General features: G+C 40.2%; 2 protein-coding genes across 3 annotated transcripts; both read left to right on the plus strand.

The window, feature by feature from the left end:
* Window positions 1–1270: 1270 nt before the first annotated feature.
* LOC134076371 (vesicular inhibitory amino acid transporter-like) lies at window positions 1271–4989 on the plus strand. Its single transcript, XM_062531394.1, has 2 exons — window positions 1271–2034; window positions 2900–4989. The coding sequence occupies exons 1-2, from the start codon at window positions 1648–1650 to the stop codon at window positions 4079–4081; spliced, it is 1569 nt and encodes a 522-aa protein (XP_062387378.1). The 5' UTR covers window positions 1271–1647; the 3' UTR covers window positions 4082–4989.
* A 2395-nt stretch (window positions 4990–7384) lies between these two features.
* Window positions 7385–16367, plus strand: bpifcl (BPI fold containing family C, like). 2 transcript variants are annotated; one of them, XM_062531397.1, is made up of 16 exons: window positions 7385–7428; window positions 8574–8698; window positions 8831–8942; window positions 9125–9253; window positions 9435–9590; window positions 12453–12516; window positions 12593–12653; window positions 12770–12861; window positions 12970–13146; window positions 13307–13366; window positions 13757–13924; window positions 14096–14163; window positions 14253–14295; window positions 14435–14495; window positions 15101–15177; window positions 15991–16367. In XM_062531397.1, exons 2-16 carry the CDS (start codon window positions 8602–8604, stop codon window positions 16054–16056), a joined length of 1431 nt encoding a protein of 476 aa, XP_062387381.1. In that variant the 5' UTR covers window positions 7385–7428; window positions 8574–8601; the 3' UTR covers window positions 16057–16367. The 2 variants fall into 2 exon arrangements, with proteins under 2 accessions (XP_062387381.1, XP_062387380.1); XM_062531396.1 differs by lacking the exon at window positions 7385–7428 and adding an exon at window positions 7470–7603.
* The last annotated feature ends 1070 nt before the right edge of the window (window positions 16368–17437 follow it).

Below are 17437 nucleotides of genomic sequence, written 5' to 3' on the forward strand. Positions count from 1 at the left end.
AATAAGGTTCCCCAGTAGCCTCAATAGCCACGTATGAAATGAAATGCAACAGCCGCAAATGAATTTCTCCATGTAACAGAGGTCGCTGACCATGGTACTGATATGTCAGTGAATAGACGATCAGCATATTATTTCGATATTCAAATTTCACATTCAGTAGGCTACACTTAGATATGTTTTTTAACAGATTTTTATTTACTTGTTATTGACAAAAAATAAAGGAGAGAAAATTAATGTGGGACGAAATCTTATATTTAATTGGCATGAAAGGCAAATCCAACATGACATGTAACGAAAAAGGACATGTTCCAGTCTTGAAAAAGACTATAGGCATAGACTGATGCATTACTATTATTATTATTATTATTATTATTATTATTATTATTATTGGTCTACTAAAGCAGAACTCTTTCATTTATTTTTCGATATTGTTCCATAACGAAATAATATTTCCACTGTCTGCAATGGCTACACGTGTAAAGCACACGCGCGAATGATATCTGCACTTAGACTGCGTCACGACTCAACCAAAAGAAAAAAAAAACATCTTACCGCAGAAGCGGCGACAAGACCGCACATTCCGCATATTTTAGCTCACGAACAGACACATACACACATGTATCTTAAGCAAATAAAGATATTACGAAATATTCTATTGGATATTTATGTTGCAACTTATAGCCTACTCGCGCTAACGAAAACCTTCAGTTGAATGAAAACATTGTCATTTTCGCACATTGTACATTGTAGCCTCTCTCTCACGCACGCACACACACACACACACACACAGACGCGCGCGCACACACACACAGAAACACTGACACGGTGTGTGTGTGTGTGTGTGTGTGTGTGTGTGTGTGTGTGTGTGTGTGTTGACATGTGTCTGTGCGTGCGTATGGTCCATTGCCTTTTTTTCTGCAGCATAAAAACAACAATGTTGTAGAGTTTTACATTTCATTTTATTTATCAATTTTATTAATCCGTTACTGTCAACGTTTTTCAATAACCCATCGATATTTCTTACCGTTTGAATGACTTAATCTGCCCAGTAGAAGGTGTTTGAATTTTCTTCACACATAGGCACGTGTCCTAAAGCACACACACACACACACACACACACACACACACACACACACACACACACACACACACACACACACACACACACACACACACACACACAAGCACACACACACACACACACACACACACACGAACTGACTCACATACACACACACACACGCGACGCGATTCGGAGCAGCCATTTATCACCAGAGTGGAATATAGAGAACGTTTGGGAAGACATTTTCTTCATGCAATAAGGAAAAACAGCCTTCTGAATATACACAATTTTTTTTCTTTTCCGTGTTATGGAAATCATGATTGATGTCTTGAAAAACATCCTGGAATAATTTCGAAGGTGTGTGGATGTTGAAGGACAACAGACATGCATGTGGCAAGAACAACATAAATCAGCTTCCCCACAGACAGCAAGAATCTAACGATATCGGAGAATGCATTTGCAACAGGAATGATTTGATCGTCTAATACCGGCAAGTTCTTCCTCCACCTACAAAACTGGATACTTGGAGCAGATTTTGACAGTCAATCATCTTGAAATAAGGAAGTTTTTGAAAGAAAAGAATCATGGCTCATTTAATCCGACACAAGATTTCCAACAAAATTACAAATGCTATGAACACAGCAACGAATAAGTCCCAGGCTAAGGTTAGCGGGGCTTTTGCACGTTTGGGCTTCCAGGCGGCCACGGACGAGGAGGGTTTGGGCTTCGCTGACTGCGACGACCTAGACTATGACTACAGGCAGGGGATGCGCATGGATGTGCTTCAGACAGAGGATGGCGGGGAAGAGATGACCGTGGACGGGCTAGAAGGGGATAGTCACTACCAAAGAGATGGCACCCTTCACCGGGCCTCGATAAAGAGTGGAGGTGTTTGTGAAGAGGTGGAGGACAAGGACAAGCCCAAAATTACCGCCTGGGAGGCCGGATGGAACGTAACCAACGCCATTCAGGTTAGACGCATACACTTTTCAGAAAACTATTTTAAAGCCCGTTTCATATTTCCTAGCAGTTTAATTTAAAAATGAACAGAAAGAGGAAGGCATGAAGTTTGAATAAAAAAAAAATGAAAAATCACAGCAAGGTTACTGAAGGTTAATTAACGGAACAAATATCCTTTAATTAAAAATCAGTTGACGTGTATAGGCGATGTGGAAATCTAAATATTCTTATTTACTCTGGCTATCAAGAGCGACTGCGGTTCAAGGGGGAGGGGTGCCAACTCCGATGCTGCCATTTCATCCCCTCTCCCCGCAGAGACCCCGTTCCATCGCAACGCGTTAAAGTGAATGTTGCTGAAATCGCGAGTTAGCGAGTTCCTGAGGTGCAGTCAGTTACGTCACTGTGGGCTACCCCTCCCTACACAATTAGAAACCACAATAATTCTGTAGCCTCATGGTTTACCAATTGCTATTTTATACAATCAGATCAGATGAGCTTTTATCTTGTCACATATCAAAATGCTTAGACAATAGCTATTAAATTTGGCCTATGAAAAGCCAGTCTATGATGCCTCCTCAAACAGCCGGTTTTTTTTTCAGTTCATATGCATAATATTGCAACAGGCCCTGCTACAACCATGATCAAAAACAGGCATTATTAACATTGTTGGCACCACATCTATTTCCCATAGCCTAACAGCAACATTATAGAATAAAATCATCACAGTAGCCACTTGTGTTTCTCGTTATTTAAATCAAATCAGATTTGATATTATCGAATTATGTAAGCATCTTCGTCATACACTGTAAATAGATTTTATTATTGCCAATTGAATAAATGTTGTCATCACTGGTGTCTACGTCTGTGTATCCTCAGGGCATGTTCGTCCTTGGTTTGCCATACGCCATTCTGCACGGTGGTTACCTCGGGCTCTTTCTCATCATCTTTGCTGCGGTGGTGTGCTGCTATACGGGCAAGATCCTGATAGCATGTCTCTACGAGGAAAATGAAGACGGCGAGCTCGTGCGTGTGAGAGACACGTACGTAGACATCGCCAACGCTTGCTGCGCACCGCGTTTTCCGACCCTTGGCGGACACGTCGTCAACGTGGCCCAGATCATTGAGTTGGTGATGACTTGTATTCTCTATGTGGTGGTCAGTGGGAATTTGATGTACAACAGCTTTCCTGGTCTACCTGTGTCTCAGAAGGCGTGGGCGGTCCTCGCCACAGTAGCTCTCCTACCTTGCGCATTCCTGAAGGACCTGAAATCTGTGTCCAAGTTCAGCTTGCTCTGCACGCTCGCCCACTTCGTCATAAATATTGTAGTGATTGCTTACTGCCTGTCACGGGCGCACGACTGGGCGTGGGAGAAGGTCAAGTTCTACATCGATGTCAAAAAGTTCCCCATCTCCATTGGCATCATTGTGTTCAGCTACACTTCACAGATCTTCCTGCCGTCCCTGGAGGGGAACATGCAGAAACCGAGTGAATTTCATTGCATGATGGATTGGACACACATCGCTGCCTGTGTCCTCAAGGGGCTCTTTGCCCTGGTGGCCTATCTCACATGGGCAGACGACACCAAGGAAGTGATTACGGACAATCTCCCTGGAGGTATTCGTGCAGTAGTAAATATTTTCCTGGTCTCCAAAGCTCTTTTATCATATCCTTTGCCCTTCTTTGCCGCGGTGGAGGTTTTAGAAAAGTCATTTTTCCAAGGGGGAGGAATATTCCCAGACTGTTACGGCCCAGGAAGGCAGTTGAAGTCATGGGGTTTGGGTTTGCGCATTGTGCTGGTTGTGTTTACATTGTTAATGGCAATATTTGTCCCACACTTTGCTCTTCTGATGGGCCTGACGGGGAGTCTCACTGGTGCAGGCTTGTGCTTCTTACTACCAAGTCTGTTCCACCTGAAGCTCCAGTGGAGGAAACTCTTGTGGCACCATGTATTTTTTGACGTCGCAATATTTATAGTTGGGGGCATATGCAGTGTATCTGGATTCATCCACTCCGTCGAAGGCCTCATAGAAGCCTATCAATATAACCTTCCGGATTAGGGTTGTAAGTAGGCAATGGAACGAACAGATTGTATGAAAATGCTAATACAATCCACTCTAGGTCTATTACCTTAAGGTACCGTGACTGCCACGGCCAGTCAAGCAATTATTTAGGTTCGTTAAAAAAATATCTTCTCGGGTTTTGTCGAAATAACGTGCAATATCTCAATAGACGTTTCAATTGTTGTTCAATTGTGTTTGTTTTGTGGTAGTCTTTATATCAAAGTGGATGCAAATTTATGAGGTAAAAGCTGAGCTTGAAAAGAATGCTGGAGACAAGACCTCCCTATGCAAAAAGCCTACAGCACATAGATGTTCTTGTGAAATATGATTTAAGAGAGTATTGCTGCTATTCATTGGTCTTTGAAAAGAAACAGCCTCAGCACAACTTGTCTTCTAATTAGCAAGATGGACACAAAAAAGGTAACAGTTAGAGGCTGACTTAAGGACGTTCTGGCAAGTGGCATGGAAAGAATCCATCACTTCTGTTCAGACACAAATTAGCCTAGATATTATAAATGCACTCAATAACAGCAAGCTTGTGGGCCAACACGTTGGCACAGAGGCTACATCTGGATGTCAGTAGCTTACATTTGTGACATATCACATTCTAATTTAAATGTGTGGTTCAGAGAAAAGTGGGCACTGTAAATTAAGCAGCACATTTATGTTTCCTTCTGGTGGAAGGCTTTGCCTATATCAACGCTTCTCTTTCGCTGTTAACCGTAACCACGTGTATCTGTGAGAGTGAATGTGAGGTGCAGGCTCCTGTGGTAATATTTGTTTTTTAATCGTATGACAAATTTTGTCTTTGTGTGATATTTTCTTCATGTGCTGTCAACAACGGCGATGTGAAAAAAAAGAAAATGATTGTGTATATGGAACAAGAATAAAATATTTTATTTGCTGTTGCAGTTGCTCTGCTTCTTGCCCGAATCATGTTTTACAATGATATTGATGCTAGAAACTCCTGAGCGTCAGAATCAGCAATTTAATACAAATACGAAACCAGAAGGGTATTGTTGTCTTGTAGTCTTATAGGTCATACATAAATGATGCTAATAATAGCAATAATAAAATAATAATAATAATAATGAATGAGCCATGATTGAATCTCTATTGTTTTGTTCATCCTGAGGGCATTAGGCTCAATACAAGACGCAAACAAGTCGCAAACTAAAATAATACAAATTGAGCCATTGACATCAAGGGACATTGTCACCTACAGTAGCCTACAGTCAGTAATTACTATTAGGACAAGGATCAAGCATTTCTTCGTTACAAGACATCAGTTATTAACGCGTGTTTCAACTTGTGGAGCAGGTTGCGCGTAAAGACTGAAGCAAACCACACGAGGCATGGTAGGCTACTGTAGCCTAAATGAAAGGATTAAAATGCATACACTCTTAAAACTTCTGGAAAACACATTCCATTATTTCAGCGGTCTATCATCATATAGCCAGTATATCCCAATCCCACATTAGCAACAGCCTTTCAAATCACGTAGAGTTGTAATTATCTGATAGGCTACACCTGACAAGGATACTAACATGCAGTGGCGAACAAAATTGTAAAATTGTTTTCACATTAATTTCCATAACTCAAATGAATCAATCATAGTAGAATGGTTAAAAACTGAACTGTAAATGTGAACCAAGTCCTTTTTTATACCCTTTTGTGTGTGTAAAATCTGGTAGCCTATATCGCATTTCGCTTTGGGAAGCTAAAATGTCAGGATTCAATTTCTACACGAGCACGTTAATTTTCTTATAGGTAACACCTCATAGAAAAAGAAGAATCCGCGATTTCACAAAATTGTGGTGCATGGTGCCGAAATTTTCACATTGGACGCTCCATGCGCACACCGTGTCCGCGTCGGTGGGCGGAAGCTATAGATTACATCCCCCTGGGATGAGGCGGCAGGAAACCTACTGTATGGGGGGCGGGCTTGATGGCTTAAGAGAAAACGACAGAATATGTCAGAAATCTTATGTTTAATTAATGTAACATCTCAACGAATTTAAACTAGGATCATTCATCTTTGCATTGCAAATGTAATATCTTGAATAAATATTGCGTCACTTGTAGGACTATATACCTTACCTGAACGATTTACACAAAATATAAATGAACTCTATCTCGCACTACCTATAGACAAGGGATAGATAGTGTTATGGACAAAGCTGCACAACCTTTCACTTTCTTCACTGCATGGGTTTCACATGCCATGAAGGGCTGGTCCTAGTAATGCTTAGATCAGTAGAACTTGACCAACTGGCATTCACATGCCTGACCAAAGGTTTCCAAGCCAAGAGCATCACCACCCCACTACTGACCAATCCTCTTCCCATAGTGAGCCATCTTCCCCCAGTAAACTTGAACCTGCTGTCAGTGTCCACACAATGTGACTGAAAACTGACTTGCTGTCATTTGACTTCATGCATGCCCACTGCCGGTGCGATCTGATTGGTCTGCACCACACAGCCCCATTGACAGGATGTGGCGCACTGGGTTGTTGCACCTTCCTCCTGTGACCGTAAGTGACTGAGGACTTCTTTGATTTGTACCACAATAGTCCCTCTGTCTGTTCAGACCAGGCAGAATACAACCGTAATGCTCAAACTTGCTGACTTGATGACAAACAACATGTCACTGGACCATTGTCTGTTAGAGACAGACAATGGTCCAATAATTGATCAAGATCATCTCACATACTTTGCCATTTTTGGAGATGCTTCAGTCCGTCCAGCTGACAATTAAATAGCCTGACTGTTCTCCCTCATCCTATGCGCAAACACATGTAAGATAAAAAAAACAAAAAAAACACAAACTGCTGACATATCTAATCTATCCCACAACATTGATGTTACGTGCTATAACCAGCATTGTTGGTGAGGTGGGTGTCTGGATGAATGTGTGAGACTATCTGAAAGAGAAAGAATAAGGATCTGAATAAACAGAAGTATTTATCTTGCTTCTTCTTTTTATTTCCAGAAAAAAAAGAACTGAAAACACACACTCTCTCTCTCTCTCACTCACTCTCTCTTGTGCACGCTTTTGCCCTCTCTGCGTTTGCATGAATGTTAGTATTGTTAACATATATTCCATCAGAATTCAGACAAACACAAACTACACCTTTGTTTAATCGCCTGAAACACCAAATGATAACATTATTATTATCATACCATTAATAGTGTGAGTGATAAGCACTTTTAGACAAAAGAGTGTGTTTATAAATGTCAAGGCCCAATACAGAATGAGGAAGTGTGAATGTATAAAAATCCCCTGGAGAATACATTTCCCATTCTCACAGAGAAGAAACTCCACTCAGAGAGCAGACTAAACTGGTAAGAGCACCATGCTTGATATTCAGATTGTTTAAATTCTGCATAATGAGCATCAGTGGATAGTTTGCTAAGTAGTACGTTCGATCTTTTCTCCTGACATGGACAATTAAAAAGTTAATTAGGGCAAACTTTGAATTTGAACAGTGAATGATTTGAGATAGCACATTTTGTTATGGTAAGTGTTGCAAATAATTATGCAGTTGTGTCATCATATTATACAGCAGTTTGTTTGTGTTTTCACTGCATTAAATGCTCATGTGTGTATACTGTCATAATGGCAGACATGCATAAAGATATAAATATGAGCTCCATTCTGTGGCACCTATATGTCATGCTCACAACACAAACTTAATTTGGGCCTTCAGATGTTTTATGAGACGAGAGGGCGTTGTGCGTACAGTGACTTGGCCGTCTGCAGGAAGTTGGAACCTTTTACAGCACCTTTGACATCACTGAGTAAATTGCCAAGAGACACAATTAGCGTGTTAGCAAAGTCAGTTTCTAGCAGCACCATTCAGGGTCCTGGCTGGTGTTAGTAGTTTATCCTGTCCTGTCCTGTCTTGAATGTTATTATTTCACTATGTATGTTTTTAGCAAATGTTCTTTGTATTACTTTGTATTATTTTGTGTCCTTTTTAGTCTTTCACTGTACAGCACTTTGGTCAGCTTATGCTTTATAAATAAATTTTACCTACTTACTTATCATGTTTATCAAGATCAGGAAGCAGATATAGGCTATATTTCAGGGAGGTGTTAACAATAATGCAAGAGTGTGATTCTACACCACTTAAAAAGAACAAGCTCAATACAGGGCGCTTAATCTTCACCATTCAAAAAAAAAGGATGTGCAACTGACAAACAAATTCAGTGGTGTTGCTGGTACAGAAGCATTGACTGCTGGCTAGTAGTGCTCCATATATAGGCTGCTATATGTAGCAGCAATACATCTGTACAAACACAATGTTATGGTTGTCTTCTTCAATATAATAATATAATACAATACTTAAGAGTGGACAACTCTGTGAGGCAGACAAGTATTCCATGGAAGCAAATGAGACAAAGGCCCATGTTCAGGTTACCTGCTTATATGTACAGTATGTGTGATGTATCTCTATTCTCTACAACATTATACTTTACCACGCCAGACACAAAGATAGTAGCATCACAGCAGACATGAGGTTGCTTCTTCTGCTAGTGTTGCTGGGCCCTCAGACTTCTCAAGCCTGTCCTGGAGTCAAAACGGTGGTATCATCCAAGGGCCTTGACTATGGTGAGCCCTGAAGACAAAAACACCTTCATTTCAATCCTACAATTAATCTTAATTTAAGATGTAATGTTATGTTATGCTACAGTATGTCGTGTGTGTGTGTGTGTGTGTGTGTGTGTGTGTGTGTGTGTGTAGTAACAAATTTGGTCACAGACTGGGTACAGAAGAAGATACTCTCGGCAGACCTCCCAGTAATTAGTGGATCGGTGGACATTGGTATTGGGTCTGTTGGCTATGCCCTTTATGAGTAGGTCCAGTCTTGCTTTGGAGTCCGCCTCTGCTTTTAATAACATACCATTATGTATTCAACCTATGAGTGTTTTAAATGTTTTTCACACCTGGTACCCTAAGCTCTTAAATATGAAAATATGATTACTTTTTATGGGAGAATGTTGATGTGGACTGAGTATCTGTGACTGATTTCTTCAGTATGCGGGTGGTTAAGGTAGATATGCCACAGCCAAGTGTCAATTTTGTGGAGAAAACTGGCGTCCGCGTGGAGCTTAGTGGCCTGAGCATAGCTGTGGAAGGGAGATGGAGAACTTCCTATGGAATCATGTGAGTTCTGTTTGATTGTATCACTTTTTTTCAGCATGTGACTGTATGATACAGGGTTGAAGGGGAAGTGAAAGGGTGGATCTGAATTAGAATGGTGTGACCTGATGACCTTTGTGACTTAATGACATTTTGACCCATCTTTTTCTGTTTTACACCCCATACCCTGCCATCCATCTCACAGTAAGGACGGAGGGTCATTTGACCTGGCGTTGTTTGATGTCTCTACATCCTCACTGCTGCAGCTGGAGAGTGACTACCAAGCACGCCTCGCTGTCGAGTGCCTGTCATGTGACGCACAAATAGGCAATGTAGACATTAACTTTCATGGAGGAGCAAGGTGGGTTGGTTCTCTCAAGCTTGTTCCAAAAGAAGGATCTTCTTATTCGTTCATTTATGATGAAATATAAAATCACTAGTCTTCGCCTTTCAGTCAGTTGGCCAGTTAGATGTTTGTAGGATTTTGCAGACGTGAAACATTATATCATCAGTCTCTGGAGAACTATCCTTTTTGGCCTCAGCTAGGAAAACACAACACTTTTTAACAATGCTTATGACTGTTGGAATAGAATAGAGAGAACTTAAACAAACTAGAAATATCCAGTACAGTAGTTGTTAGCTCCCCCCCCCCCCTCAAATGCAGCCTAGCAGTAGTGTGGATGCAGCCTTTTATCTCAGCGACCCAGACAGCATTAAACTAGTCTATTGTGATTTTAATCATCTTTCTTTGGTGACCACAAGTACATTAATCCTAAAAGGTTACACTTTACTTAAAGGTATCTACATACTGTAAGAGTGACATGACACTGTCAACATATCATAAACATAAACATTATTTATAAAGTCATAAATGTTTTGACACAATGCTTCTGTCATTAAGTGTCGGTTTTTGTTTTGACAAGTTAGGGTTAGGGTTACGGTTCATGTGTCATGCAAGTGTTATGTTATGGTTATGGTTATGGTTATGGTTATGGGTTTTGGCAGAAACTTTTGTCCAAAGCGACATACAAACAACAACAGCACAGTAAGAGTAAGTAAACTACATTAAGGAGAATAGCAATAACAAACAACAATGTAAATTCAATCAATAGCCTAATGAAAATAAACAAATACTATAATATACAAACCATAATGCATAAGAAACACTTAATAAACTAAGTGCATGTTGAACAGATATGATATGCCTGTATCTTAAAAGACTCAAAACTATCACAGGAAAAGAGAGTGCTGGCTACTCATTCCACCAACATGGAACTACTGAGGAGATGAGTCTAGAATTTGACCTAGCCTTTATATTATGGCTGGTCGACACAACAGACACTCACAAGACTGCAGTGGGCATTTGGGGATATACATCTTGATCATTGAATTAAGATAGCAGGGAGCAGATCCAGTCAGGGTCCGATCTACTGTAGTTGGTTCATGTGTTCATGCCAGTGTCAGTGTCATCATGTCACTCTTATGTAGATACCTTCAAGGAAAGTGTTACACTCAAATTGCAGTTCTACTGTATAACACACTGTTTCCAAAACACTACACACAATTCTGTGCATTAGACACAATTTTCATGAAGAAAATCTCTTGTTTTCACAAAGAACACACTGCCATTCAAATTCTAAAGCTAACTGCCCTACCATGCACACTGACTCATCAGATGGGCAAACTCCTGTCACACAGTCTTACAATTAGCAATCACAGCTTCAGTATACAGTAGTAGTACAGGCAGAGGCAGAGCCAGAGGAGTGAGAGTACAGTAAGAGGATGAGGATGGGGAGGCCAAGGACCATAATTTCTGATGAGATCCGAGCCAAGAACATTGCAGTGCTGCGTATCAATACAGTACAGTACCGGACAGTACAATACAGCTCAATGAACACAGTAGTATAGTATTGCCTGTGGGGACTGTTCTGTAGGACTGTAAAAATAAAGTATGTTTCAAGTATTTGGGGAAAGTAATCCTACTTTGTATTTCTGCAGTTTACAGTATTTTACTATTTGTTTGGCAGCCGAAAGATTACCAACACAAGGGCTTCTGTCTCCTGAACAGGAAACTGAAATCATGAGCATTGTCCTAGAAAAAACGGCATAACATTACGGGAAATACAAAGTAAAATAATAGAAAACAATGAGATATTTCAAAATATTGATAGGGTAAGCATATCAACTTACTGTATCAGCTTATCTAATGTTTGTAGTACTGTTTGTAGTGTAACACTGAACAAAAAAAAGGCCCAAGTCATTATAATGAATGGAGAAGAAGTGTTTTCAATTCATCGCAGTGTTTTACACTGAGCACATCAGTGTTCAAATGGTCCTTGTAAATGTCTTGATATATGATGGTTTGTGTGTGTCTCTTGAGAACAAAAGAGCATTTTGAGGAGAAATTACATTGTTTTGAAGGTAAAGTGTCATTTTGCAGGAAAATTGTGGAGTTTTGCCCATTGTGTGTGTTGTTTTGGATTTGTGTGTAGAGTTCTGAGAATATGAGGCATGTTTTCAGAAAATGTGTGTTAACAATCGAGAAAAACTGTAAGACACGAAGTTATATGGGTTCCCTGTCAGCAACGTTGTGCATCAGCAATGACTTACCCCGCAACAGCGTCCTGTGAGCCGAGTTCCAGCCGGTTTTTGATGCTGAAGAAAGTAGTCCGGCAAGTTTCTGGGGTCACGAAAGTAAAGTGTTTTTCTTCTCAAAACCATACGTGTTCAAAAGAGTGATATATTTGCACCACAAAAACGTTGTCCAGGAAAAATTCAAACCTCGTTATCTTGGCACTATTTTTCTCGATTCCTATCACTGCGCGCTACTGACAGCTGGACAACGTTTTTGTGGTGCAAATATATCACTCTTTTGAACGCATATGGTTTTGAGAAGAAAAACACTTTACTTTCGTGACCCCAGAAACTTGCCGGACTACTTTCTTCAGCATCAAAAACCGGCTGGATCTTGGCTCACAGGACGCTGTCGGGGGTAAGCCAGTGCTGATGCACAACGTTGCTGACAGGGAACCCATATAACTTCGTGTCTTAAAACCCGAACTATCCCTTTAAATTGATTAATAGAAATAGTCTATTGATATGTATGTGATATTTACATCTCATATGTTTGACACGAGAAGATCTTAAATATTATTCCAAAGTGTTACTGGTAGAGATTATAGATGTTTAGGGTCTATGTAAAATGTTCCTAAACTCTCTCCAGCTTCATCATCGATGTCTTTGTGAAATTCTTTCCTGGCCGCATTAAGAGTTTAGTTGAAGATCATGTGAGTACTCAAACTTTTTAAAATAAAAATAATTAGTGTGGCCTGAGGTCTGAATGTCTCTTGTCATCACAAACAGATCTGCCCTATTGTGCAAGACCAAGTTAAAAACCTTGAAGGAATTCTAGCAGCCATAAAGGGTAAGGTGTGTGTGTACGTGCATACAGTATGCATTTGTATGTGCATGAATGCTATGGAACAGACCAAGAGGGAGTTGCTCAACTGAAGCAATAAGTGATGTGATTCTCTTTTGCAGTCGACTACCCTGTTTATCCAAACCTGATCTTTAGCGTTCCTCTCACAAATTCTCCAGTTGTACAGTCCTCTGGCATGGAATTGGACTCAAAGGTGACAATAGAACAACTTCCTACATTTATGGTTTCAAGCCTTCAAGCTAACAGCTCAAACCTAATTGTCAAACTCCTTAATCCTGTGGACTCTCAATCCCATGCTCAGGGTGTTTTTTACAGTGCGACGCACCCCAAGGAACCTCCATTCCCATCTGAGGACTTCCAGCTCCCATCGGAAGCAGGATACATGATCTCCATGGGCATATCCCAGTACAGTCTCAACACCTACGCCTACGCTTGCCTCACTGATGGCCTCTTCCAGATCAATATTACTGACAAAATGGTGTGTGTGTGTGTGTGTGTGTGTGTGTGTGACATAGGGTGGGGCAGGGGAAAACCTTTTATGTTTATATTGGCAAGTGAACAGAGTAAGTCACATGCAATGAACTGATAGTATGTCACACAGCTCCACTGAATATTGCTTTGTATTTCTTTCCTCCCAGATTCCGCCATCGGTTCATTTTCGACTCAATACCAGCTCATTTGGAGTGTTCATCCCACAGGTGAGATAAAGACACCCACCTGAATCTTTCACCTGTGTGTCTGACACGTTTTAAGCAAGAATCGCCTAGAGAAGAAATGGAGAGGCATAATATAAAATAATATATAAATGGCTTTCTTCTTAAATGTAGAGATTACATTTTCCCTGAAGTGAATGTAACATTCATACAAGTGTGTTTGTGTGTGTGTGTGTGTGTGTGTGTGTGTGTGTGTGTGTGTGTGTGTGTGTGTGTGTGTGTGTGTGTGTGTGTGTGTGTGTGTGTGTGTGTGTGTGTGTGTGTGTGCGTGCGTGCGTGTGTGTGTGTGTGTGTGCGTGTGCGTGCGGTTGTGTGTGTCTGTGTATGTGTGTGTGTGTGTCTGTTGTGTCTGTGTCTGTGTGTGTGTGTGTCCAGCTGCCCAAGATGTTCCCCAACATGCTGATGGTGCTCCAGGTGTTTGCTGATGAGGCGCCAGCTGTTTCCCTCCATATGGACTCCTTCTCTCTGTTACTGACTGCAACAGTTAAAGCCTATGCCATTGACAACACCACCGCCTACCGTCCCCTCTTCAGGCTCAAGCTGGTGAGTACAGTAGTACCTTCCATCTGCGCAAGCAAATTGAGATGAAGGACTTTAATATTGCTGAGGTATATTATGCCTTACATTATAGCAGCAAATTGTGTTTTTATAAAATGTTTTAGTGTTTAAATTAGAAAATGTGTTTTAACCATCCTTTCATGCTCTTTCACAAAGACAACTGAATTCAGCGGCAAACTGAACATTGGCAACAATACACTTATGGGAAACATGCAATTTCAGAAGTGAGTCAAATCTTAGAATCTTACATGCATATATGTGTATATTATGTGCAGGATCACTGATAACCGTCAAGTCCTTTCTCCTCCTTTAGCTTGACCTTATCACTGGTAACAAGTCAGATTGGAACTTTCCAGGTTAGTCAATACATGTGTTTAATAACGATATATGTACATTTTGTTGGGTGTGGTATATACAAGTATCTGATATAAATATGGAAATGAGATGATTACAGTATCTTATAGTTGAGTTGTAATGAGTGGAATCTGTTTACAGACTAAAACCTTGGAGGGCACTGCAAGCTTTTTGGTGAAGAGTTATCTTCCAAAGCTGAATGGTGAGATTCAAACACACAGCTGGGTCCTACAAATGTTTCCCTTTGCAGTCTGATACAAGCAATGAGTACAACCAATGAGACAGATAATAAGCAGATAGCACCTGTAATCTACATTGGCTATCTATACTTGGAAGTCTCAAAACTTCCATGGAATTCTGTGCTGAGGTAGTCCAGAAGTACCAAATTGTTAACAATTCACACAAAACATACTGTGTTGGACCTTGAGAGTATTATCATGTTTTAAGGGCAACTGTTTGAAGCAGAGTGACCAGAAGCATGGGTTTGATATCAGCATGCCAGGACAATATGTACCTTTGCTACTGCCACTTTGCTAAGTTCCATTTGTATTGAATGGGCCATACAGAGATCCATAGATGTTATAGGCTACTAATTGCTGCAAAGCTAATGGGAACGTGTATTGTGTGCATCTGATTCACATATTCGATGTATTTCTGCAAGTAGTCTCACTATTCACTTATCATCCCAGAACCTCATAGAGACATACAGTAGAGTCAGAGAAATCCATTTGAAGTGGACAAAATAGGTGAGACGGACACAGGGGGCTGTACTTCAATCTAACAGTGGTGGTCGTGTTTCTGTTATAGCGATGCTTCAGAAGGGGTTTCCTCTTCCTGTGGCGAAAGGTGTGACATTGGCAGGTCCAGTTCTGCAGGTGCAGCAGGTGGGTTCACAGACCATGAGTAAGAGGTGTGAATATGGGTTCCATTGAGACTGCATGTGCTACACAGGCCCGGGAAATAGTGAAATAATGAAATAATGAGTGTGTCGTTGATACCCGTTAGCATGTCATTTTTAAAATCTATGTGTGTATGTGTGTGTATGTATGTATGTATGTATTGATCTATCAATTGCATAGAGAATAGAAAATGATTAGGGTGAAAATGTGAGTGAAAATAAAGACAGGGATTGATATGAGTGATATGAATGAATGAGCAGCATTATGTAGTGCCATGGAATGCTAATGCATCCAATGTATGTTTAGAGATGTAGATTAACTAGATAACTGATAACTTGCATTTAACCATATTTAAGCCATAACATTTTGTTTTCAGTATCTTATTTTCACAAACAAGAGACTGAAATGAGGATATATTTCCCCCCGCATTTGTATTTACATGTATTCATACAGTATATATATGTATATATTATTTATTCATTTGGTACAACGCTACAGCTACAGCAATAGCATAGGCCTATTTTTACCTGGTGTTTTGTATATATATATATATATACAGTATATATATATATATATATATATAGGCCTATATATATATATATCACATAAGCAAAAATGTTTAGTTTTAATACATTTCAGCGTTTTACTGATGCAATGAAATTGAAATAGCATGTCACAAATGAATGCCTTGTTAATCATGAGAAAGGATAGGGGATGCTCTTATATTAACTAACATGGATTTAGCATTGAAAATGTAGGAAGGGCATGGATCTAATTGTAAATATCGTCTTTTCGTAGGGTTTCTTGGCTGTGTATAGTAATGTGCAGATAAACCTACCATCACGCACCTGGGAAGAACTTTGAGGAGAGCCACATGGGCATTTGGTTCAGCAAATTATCCCTTTCTCAACATCAATGCGGAGTGATGACAGGACCATTCCCAATTGATACACTTATATTCCTTCCAATTTTTTTTCTTACATGTTAAACATCTATACAATGGACTCACAAGATAATTTAAAGATTAGAAAATCATAATAGTATTTTCTCTTGCTGCTGTCATTACATGTCAGCAAAGAACCACTGAAGATGATAGTGAATGCCAAAATGTTATACATGAATATGCAATGAAACATCAATGTCACAGTGTTTAATAAAGAAACTCCCATTTCTTACATGTAGGCTCATGATGAAGTCCAATGGTGGTGTCAGTGGTGGAGGAATAACCTGAGGGAGTGTGGGGGAGGGGAGATTTGTTTCCCAAAATGGTTTCGTCTTCACGTTTGATTAACATGTCTTGCATGAAGCTTTAAATAAATGTGATTTTTTTGTTCTATTTCCAACCAATTTCCATTAATGAACTGAATGAAAGTCTCCCTTGAACTAAGCCATTTTGCCTTCCATGGCTTTAAAGCAGCTGCAAGATGCTTATCTGCAAGACTGGTGGGTGTACCCAATGCAATCCTTGACTAGGATGACACAATAAATACATCTCTATCGCCATCCTGTGGCAGAAAATGACACATTGAAATTGTGCTAATTCAGCATACGACTAATAATGGCTGAAAGTGAGGGTTTTTGGAACAAATAGATAAAAATCAATTTGAAGAAAACTATAGACTGATACGAACATCTAAACGTCGGGCCCAGGACAGGGCTTTTAAAATAGGCCTAGGCCTACTGGCCTATTATGACAATGGGACAATCCATTGCACGGGAAATGCAGTAGACTCAGAGCCTATATTAAGTAAGGCATGAATGAAATTAAATGTGGTCAGTTGTATATGTGAAATCTGAAATATAATCAAAATGTTAATTAAATAGGACGCATTTTTTCTACTTTTTGGAGGATCCTGGTCGGAGCGTTCTACTATGGGTCGGAGAGCCCGTCGAAACATCTCACCTCCAATCCATACAGTGGCGCCACTGCGCCAATTTGTGTATCCATCTCTTACAATTACAAACTAGAGCAAGAATATTCTTCTCTCGTCCTTGAGAACAACATTGCATGCAAGATGGTCGCATACTGGAGACAAGCAGGCCTAAGGTAACTTTAAAATTCATTGTAACATTTTGTTTCAGTCTTGCGTGCAATATTATAGCACAATGCTGCTGTAGTCTGCACGCTTTGTGAAAATCATTGTAATTTAATGTCACGATGTTGGCTCAAGGAAATACGTGACTTGTTAGCTAGGCTAATACAGTAACGTTAACGTTACGCTACGTTAGCTCACGACTTGTGGCT

The sequence above is a fragment of the Sardina pilchardus genome, chromosome 3 (assembly GCF_963854185.1).
Source record: "Sardina pilchardus chromosome 3, fSarPil1.1, whole genome shotgun sequence".
Taxonomy (NCBI): domain Eukaryota; kingdom Metazoa; phylum Chordata; class Actinopteri; order Clupeiformes; family Clupeidae; genus Sardina; species Sardina pilchardus.

Coding starts and splice junctions, on each gene's coding strand:
- LOC134076371 (XM_062531394.1), top strand. CDS start 1,648: ATGGCTCATTTAATCCGACACAAGATTTCCAACAAAATTACAAATGCT. Junction 2,035..2,899: donor ACGTAACCAACGCCATTCAG/GTTAGACGCATA, acceptor GTGTATCCTCAG/GGCATGTTCGTCCTTGGTTT.
- bpifcl (XM_062531397.1), top strand. CDS start 8,602: ATGAGGTTGCTTCTTCTGCTAGTGTTGCTGGGCCCTCAGACTTCTCAA. Junction 9,591..12,452: donor AACTTTCATGGAGGAGCAAG/GTGGGTTGGTTC, acceptor AACTCTCTCCAG/CTTCATCATCGATGTCTTTG. Junction 13,925..14,095: donor CCCTCTTCAGGCTCAAGCTG/GTGAGTACAGTA, acceptor TCTTTCACAAAG/ACAACTGAATTCAGCGGCAA.